The 8,231-nt window shown below is 46.8% G+C and overlaps 1 protein-coding gene across 1 annotated transcript; it reads left to right on the top strand.

The window, feature by feature from the left end:
- Window positions 1–3,292: 3,292 nt before the first annotated feature.
- LOC148691317 (uncharacterized) lies at window positions 3,293–6,575 on the top strand. Its single transcript, XM_088683983.1, has 4 exons — window positions 3,293–3,353; window positions 4,164–4,655; window positions 4,857–5,193; window positions 6,569–6,575. Exons 1-4 carry the CDS (start codon window positions 3,293–3,295, stop codon window positions 6,573–6,575), a joined length of 897 nt encoding a protein of 298 aa, XP_088540109.1.
- The last annotated feature ends 1,656 nt before the right edge of the window (window positions 6,576–8,231 follow it).

An 8,231-nucleotide genomic window follows, 5' to 3' on the forward strand; every position in this document is an offset into this window, starting at 1 on the left:
GCGCCCGGCCTACCTGCTGCGTCTCTTGGGTTTCGCTGTTTCCTTCAGGTTTTTTGTTTAAGATGGTGACACCCTTTTTTATTAAAGAAAACTAATGAAAAGTCCAAAAAATTTTAGTTTTAATGAAAAATGACAAATAAAGGTGTAGTGAATAGTACCAGAAAAAGGTAAAAATGTGATATTTCGTTAAAAATGAACAGTACCAAAAGTGTTTTGTTAAAACTCCATTTTTTTTAAAGCTAGCGTATAAGGGCCAACTTTCTATTTTAAAATTTTTTTTTAATTCAAAATTTGTTATAATTGTATGTTAAACTTTGTCGGCTTTTAAATTGTTACAAAACCAACATAGAATTCAAATTTTTTACACGGATATTCATATTTTAAATGCTAATAGACATTTATTGTGACATCCCGTCCCGGAAATATCGAAACGTATGCATGAAATTACAATTTTACCCCTAGTGTGCTTTCGTCATGTTTTGGTTGTTTGGTGTGTTGTGGCATGTGTTTAGAACCTCACACACTCCCACACACACACATACACTATCCTTCTCTCTCTCCTTCTGTCTTCTCCCCCTCCCCCGAGTCCTCTATCCTTCTTCAAATTCCTAAAACGTACGGACCAACACATATACCCTCAAACCGTAGCAGATCGAGGAAACCAAGGACACATTTGAGCTCGTGAGGTCGAGGGGAACACAACCATAGCATTTTCAGGTGAGAAACACATCGTTTTCACGTCGATTCGACGATGTCCGTTTTGAGTACTGTTCATGCAAAAATTATACATTGAGTTTTTGGGATTTCTGAGCTCGTAGGTGTCTTAGTGAGGTCCTAAGGAGCGTCGGAGTACTTCGTTGGACGAGTTTGGACGTCGGGATAGCTTGGTTCGAAGTTGGCCGATTCTTGGTTGTGTGGACAGGTATGATTGCGTGATTTTTAGCCCTTAAAACTTGTCTAGATGTGTTCTACTAGTCATAAGCTTCATTTTGGTGCAAAAATCACGAAAAATGGTTGAAAAACGAGTGAGAAAACACGGTTGGAAGTTTTTCCAGTTTTCCGGCGCCGGCGACGGCGCCGGTGGTTCGCCGGAGAAGATGACGGAATATTCCGTCAAGTCTGACGGAATATTCCTGACGCCGTTAACGGAATCTGTCAAAACAGACGGAATATTCCTAACGGCGTCAGTTGACGCCGTCAGTGTGCGCCACACGTGCCTGCGCGTGGCCGGCGCGTGGGGGCGCGTGCGGCGGAGGAAAATTATTTTAAAAATATGGTTGTGATCCTGAGGTTGTGTAGAGCACGTTGGTATATTCATTTATCCATTTTGAGCTATGTATGAGAAGTTATTACGAGAAACGGGTTATGTGTTTTAAAGTTAACGTTTTTATAGTTGTTTCGCATTTAGGTGACACGTACCCCGAGGACGAGCGTGCACACGCGAGACAGGGGGGCTACGACCCTTCTACATACCAGTGAGTGGGCTTTTGTTTTCCGTATATACCTATATACATTTATATTCCCAGAAATTGAATTAAAAAGGGTTATTTACCTTATGCCATGCATGTTATTATTATCGTTTATGCATCATTGCACGCATTAGTAGTGGCATACATACATATGCATATTGGGTGCTGTGGACGCAAAGGTAAGTGCCAGGTAAGTGATATTCACGTTTATGTTTCAGTAGTGGTTGAGATGCCTAGAGAGCTCATAACCTGCACCCCCGGTGTTAGTGCTCCCGCTCAGAGTAGGGCACAGTCCTTCACGTGATGTTCACCTCCCGCACCACACGCTCAGCTTGGATCCAAGTTAGGTGCATAGGCCTGTCGTACAGACCACATTAGGTGGTTCCGACTCGTAGGTGACCCGCGATTATTCGCCCAGTCTTCACGTGATCGTAGCACTTGTTTACACCCAGGCCTGTCGTACAGACTACTTTAGGTGGTTCCGACTCGTGGGCAGGTTTAGATATTGAGATTGAGATTTGAGCTCTAGATGCAGCCGTACAGGTCACGTTAGGTGACTCCGGCTGCCAGATTACATGATATTGATATGTTTATACCTGGGCACTTGCATATCGTTATGAGATTTCGGCATGGCATATTATCGAGCATGATTGATATACATTTGAGAATATTTGGCATACGTATTATATGTTATTTTTCTGGGAAGTATACAGGTTTTACGGCGAGGGGTTAGTTTGTGTTTTACTAAATGGTTTTAGAAAAGATTTGTTTTTGCCCACTCACGCTTTTGTTTTGCGCCCCTCCAGGTTCTAGTTGCTTAGCCGTTGCGGTGGTTTCCCTTGAGGGCTTTCCGGTGTTCTGACAGACACTCACCATTGTAGGGCCGCCTTCGGGCGTACTGCTGTTGTCGTTTTCGTTTGGACTATTTTAGACCTGCTCTGAATTTGTATAACACTTACTAGCACTTGTATTGGTACCTTATATGCTAGTTTTTAATTATTCGTACTTTCATACTACTACCTTGTTAGCTTCCGCACGTGCACATGGCTACGTCACCTTCGTGTGACGGCCAGCACGCTCCGATCTCGGTCGGGGTGTGTCAGTTTGGTATCAGAGCATAGGTTTGGCAGTCCTGTGTCCTTGTGAGTATTCTAATGATTTTGGTGTCTTCTGTCAGAACTATGCCGCCTCGTCGGGAACCCCGTCGCTCTTCAGAGCCTAATTTCCCCAATATTACTCAGTTGGGGGAAGCTTTTGCTGCAGCCCTTCAGTCAGTGATGCGCCCTCCCCAGAGGACTCCTCTGGAGACTATGTACAATTTGAAGTTGGATAAGTTTAAGGGCAGTGAGGGGCACGAGGGCGCAGAGCGCTGGCTAGAACACATAGAGAAGACTTTTCGTGTGCTGCATAATCAGGGGAACTTGCCTATGAAGAGGTGGGTCGAGACGACCGCTTGGTTTCTGGATACGGAGTCGGCAGCTTGGTGGGAGCAGGAGCTTCGTAGGTTGACTCCGGATCAGATGACTGATTGGAATGTTTTTACGGAGTTGTTTAGGAGAAGGTATGTGCCCCCTGAGTACATTGACCGAAAGAAGCAGGAGTTTTCCGAACTGAAACAGCGGAAGATGTCAGCGAATGAGTATTATCGCAAGTTTACGGACTTGTCTCGTTATCACCCTGATGTTGCTGGTAATCCGGCAGAGATGCTCCGTCTTTTCCGTTTGGGCACCAGGAAGAAGTGGCGTTCTATGGCGTCTACGGTCCACAGCGAGACTTACCGGGACTTCTATGAGATACTGCTGAGGATCGAGGATTCTGAGAATATGTCGAGCGACACTGATGAAGAGAAGGACAGCAATCAGAAGAAGGATGACAAAGGCAAAGGTCAGGCATCGCTCGGGCCCCGTCAGACTCAGAACTTCAAGAGAGGTGGAGCTAGTTCTAGTTCTTCGAGTGGTGGCTTCAGTGCCACTGGACAGGGTCGTGGAGGTAGATTTTCTGGTGGCGCTAGAGGCCAGAGGCAGGGCGATGGTGGGCGAGGCAGAGCCCCAGTTTGCCGTAGGTGTAACAACCGGCATTTCGGCGAGTGTAGACGTGGTAGCAGTGGTTGCTTCATATGTGGACAGGTGGGACATAGAGCGGCGAATTGTCCCCAGGGTCAGCAGCAGCAGAAACCACAGCAGACCTTTATGCCACCACCTGCACCACTTCAGCAGATCCAGGGTCCTAGTAACTACGGCCAGACGGGTCGAGGTGGTGCTTACCACTATCAGGGTGATGTTGTTCCTTATGCTCCGGGGCAGTATCAGTACCCTCAGGATCCCTATTCCCAGGGTGGCTATCCTCAGTATTCAGGCAGCTATATGCCGTATCCTCCAGCTCCAGCGGGTGGCTCTCAGTGGTACCAGAGAGGACAGTATCAGCAGGGGGAGATTGCCACTAGCAGTGCAGGATCTTCGAGACAGTCAGGCCAGCCCAGTCAGGGACGTGGTGCTCAGGGACGCGGCGTTCAGGCGAACAGAGGCCGCGGCGGGCGTCAGCAGGGACAGGGGCGTCTTCACAATATTTCTCTGCAGGACGCTCAGAACAACCCAGACTTGATTATGGGTACGTTGAACATTCTTGGTTGTTTCGCTAGAGTCTTAATTGATTGTGGAGCTACACATTCCGTAATTTCACATACGTTTGCTCAAGTGACGCAACCTCGCCCCACACCTCTAGGGTATGATTTAGAGGTTGTCATGCCTAGAGGAGAGAGTTGTGTCGTAGATTGTGTGTACCCAGGGTGTCCAGTGATCGTAGAGGGTGTTGCTCTGTCAGCCGATCTTATTCCGTTAGATATTGTGGACTTTGATGTAATTCTGGGCACGGATTGGTTGCACTTCTATCGTGCCAACATTGACTGTTACGGGAAAGTAGTTACGTTTCACCGACCTGGACTACCTGTGGTTACTTTCGTGGGTGAGCAGAGTGGGGTGAGACATGGTGTTATTTCGGCGCTGCGAGCGAAAAAGTTGTTATCTAAAGGTTGTCAGGGGTATCTGGCTCATGTGGTGCTAGATGAGGCTGTTACTAGCAGAGTGGATGATGTGAGAGTGGTCAGACACTTCCCTGATGTTTTTCCCGAGGATTTACCTGGTTTACCCCCAGATCGAGACGTAGAGTTTACTATTGAATTACTTCCAGGTACCAATCCCATTTCTTTAACTCCTTATCGTATGGCTCCCGCGGAGTTAAGAGAATTGAAAGTTCAGCTACAGGAGTTAGTGGATAAGGGATTTATCCAGCCTAGTACTTCGCCTTGGGGCGCTCCAGTGTTGTTTGTGAGGAAGAAGGATGGAACTTTGAGGCTGTGCATCGACTATAGGCAATTGAATCGGGTGACGATTAAAAACCGTTATCCATTGCCTCGTATCGATGATTTGTTCGATCAGCTGAGAGGTGCTTGTGTGTTTTCTAAGATAGACTTGAGGTCTGGTTACTATCAGCTGAAGATCAGTAGGGATGATGTCCCTAAGACGGCGTTCAGGACTCGTTATGGTCATTACGAGTTTCTGGTTATGCCATTTGGGTTAACAAATGCACCAGCCGCCTTTATGGATTTGATGAACCGAGTATTCCAGCCTTACTTGGATAGATTTGTCATTGTCTTCATTGACGATATTCTGGTGTATTCTAAGTCGAAAGCGGAGCATGTTCGACATCTTACCTTGGTGTTGAAGAGGTTGAGGGAACACCAACTATATGCTAAGTTTAGCAAGTGCCAGTTCTGGTTAGACCAAGTGGCGTTCTTGGGGCACGTCATTTCTGCTCAGGGTATTTTGGTTGACCCTCAGAAGGTTGCAGCGGTAGAGAGTTGGGAGCAACCGCGAACCGTCACCGAGGTGAGAAGTTTCCTTGGTTTGGCGGGGTATTATCGGAGATTCGTTAAGGATTTTTCGGTGATTGCCTTGCCGATGACGAGGTTAACGAGGAAGGATGTTAAATTTGAGTGGGATGATAGGTGTGAGCAGAGCTTCCAACGGTTGAAGCACTGTCTCACTCATGCACCTGTTTTGGCACTCCCGGACGACAGTGGTGATTTCGAGGTTTATAGCGATGCTTCCTTGAATGGTCTGGGATGTGTATTGATGCAGCATGGTAGGGTGATTGCTTATGCTTCGCGGCAGTTGAAACCTCATGAGTCGAATTACCCTACACATGATTTGGAGTTGGCTGCTATCATCTTTGCGTTGAAGTTGTGGAGGCACTATCTTTACGGAGAGAAGTGCAGGATCTTTACAGATCACAAGAGTCTCCAGTATCTCTTTACTCAGAAGGAACTTAATCTTCGTCAGCGGAGGTGGTTGGAGTTGCTCAGCGATTACGATTGCACGATTGATTATCATCTTGGTCGTGCGAACGTAGTGGCTGATGCACTTAGCAGGAAGTCACAGGGCCGTATTAATGCGTTGTACGCTAGTCGTGCTCCTCTTTTGGTGGACTTGCGTGCTACGGGAGTAAGGCTAGAAGCCGAAGATCGAGATGTGGCGCTACTTGCTAATTTCCAAGTTAGGCCGATACTTGTTGATCGGGTTCTTGAAGCCCAAGTAGCTGATCAGGAGACTCAAGAACTTATTCAAGCTCGAGATCAAGGAAGGAGGCGAGACCTCAGAGTTCGGGATTCAGATGGCATGTTGATGCTAGAGGGTAGAATGTTCGTGCCTAATAGTGTGGAGTTGAAGAAAGAAATTCTCGATGAAGCACATATCTCGGCTTATGCCATGCATCCAGGAGCTACTAAAATGTATCATACCATTCGACCATTTTATTATTGGCCGGGTATGAAGAGGGAGATAGCCGAGTATGTGAGCAGATGTGCTGTGTGTCAGCAGGTTAAAGCAGAAAGGAAAAAGCCGTTTGGGTTGTTGCAGCCGCTTCCCGTTCTAGAGTGGAAATGGGAAAATATCACCATGGATTTTGTGTATAAGTTACCGCGTACACAAAATGGCTTTGACGGCATTTGGGTGATCGTTGATCGACTCACTAAGTCGGCTCATTTTATTCCCGTGAGAGAGAAGTATTCTTTGAGCCGTTTAACGGAGTTATTCATCTCGAAGGTTGTGAAGTATCATGGTGTCCCTGTGAGTATTGTCTCGGATCGTGATCCACGATTTACATCGAAGTTTTAGGTGGCTTTTCAGGAAGCTTTGGGCACGAGATTACTTTACAGTACGGCATATCATCCACAGACAGACGGACAGTCAGAGAGAACTATTCAGACTTTGGAGGATATGCTGCGAGCTTCGGTGCTGCAGTTTGGTGATGCTTGGCACCAGCGGTTAGATTTGATGGAATTTGCTTACAACAACAGTTTTCATTCGAGCATTGGCATGGCGCCATTTGAGGCCTTGTATGGTAGAGCTTGTCGCACACCGTTGTGTTGGTCGGAGGTTGGCGAGAGAGTCTTAGTAGGTCCAGAGATTGTTGAAGAGACTACTCAGAATGTTCAGGTGATCAAGTCTAACCTGAAAACAGCTCAGGACAGGCAGAAGAGTCTAGCGGATCGGCATGCTACGGACCGAACATATGAGGTCGGAGATTGGGTATTTCTGAAGCTTTCACCGTGGAGAGGTGTTGTGCGGTTCGGAAAGAAGGGGAAGTTGAGTCCCAGGTACATCGGACCATATGTAGTCACAGAACGAGTTGGTGAAGTAGCTTACAGGTTGGAGTTGCCTCCAGAGTTGGCTAGAGTGCATAACGTTTTTCACGTGTCTATGCTCCGACACTATGTTGTTGATCCATCTCACGTGATACCTCCTCAACCGTTAGAGATTCATCCAGATTTGACGTACGACGAGGAGCCGGTGACGATACTAGATTGGAAGGTGAAGGTCCTGAGGAACAAGACAGTGAATTTAGTGAAGGTTCTGTGGAGAAACCATTCCGTTGAAGAAGCTACGTGGGAGACAGAAGACCGGATGAGGGATTTGTACCCTCGATTGTTCTTTGACTACTAGGGGCTGCTGCCTTGTTGTTTTGAATTTCGGGACGAAATTCTTTTAAGGTGGGAAGGTTGTGACATCCCGTCCCGGAAATATCGAAACGTATGCATGAAATTACAATTTTACCCCTAGTGTGCTTTCGTCATCTTTTGGTTGTTTGGTGTGTTGTGGCATGTGTTTAGAACCTCACACACTCCCACACACACACAGACACTATCCTTCTCTCTCTCATTCTGTCTTCTCCCCCTCCCCCGAGTCCTCTATCCTTCTTCAAATTCCTAAAACGTACGGACCAACACATATACCCTCAAACCGTAGCAGATCGAGGAAACCAAGGACACATTTAAGCTCGTGAGGTCGAGGGGAACACAACCATAGCATTTTCAGGTGAGAAACACATCGTTTTCACGTCGATTCGACGATGTCCGTTTTGAGTACTGTTCATGCAAAAATTATACATTGAGTTTTTGGGATTTCTGAGCTCGTAGGTGTCTTAGTGAGGTCCTAAGGAGCGTCGGAGTACTTCGTTGGACGAGTTTGGACGTCGGGATAGCTTGGTTCGAAGTTGGCCGATTCTTGGTTGTGTGGACAGGTATGATTGCGTGATTTTTAGCCCTTAAAACTTGTCTAGATGTGTTATACTAGTCCTAAGCTTCATTTTGGTGCAAAAATCACGAAAAATGGTTGAAAAACGAGTGAGAAAACACGGTTGGAAGTTTTTCCAGTTTTCCGGCGCCGGCTACGGCGCCGGTGGTTCGCCGGAGAAGATGACGGAATA

Source organism: Pyrus communis, chromosome 14, assembly GCF_041283825.1.
Source record: "Pyrus communis isolate YQ-2024b chromosome 14, ASM4128382v1, whole genome shotgun sequence".
Taxonomy (NCBI): domain Eukaryota; kingdom Viridiplantae; phylum Streptophyta; class Magnoliopsida; order Rosales; family Rosaceae; genus Pyrus; species Pyrus communis.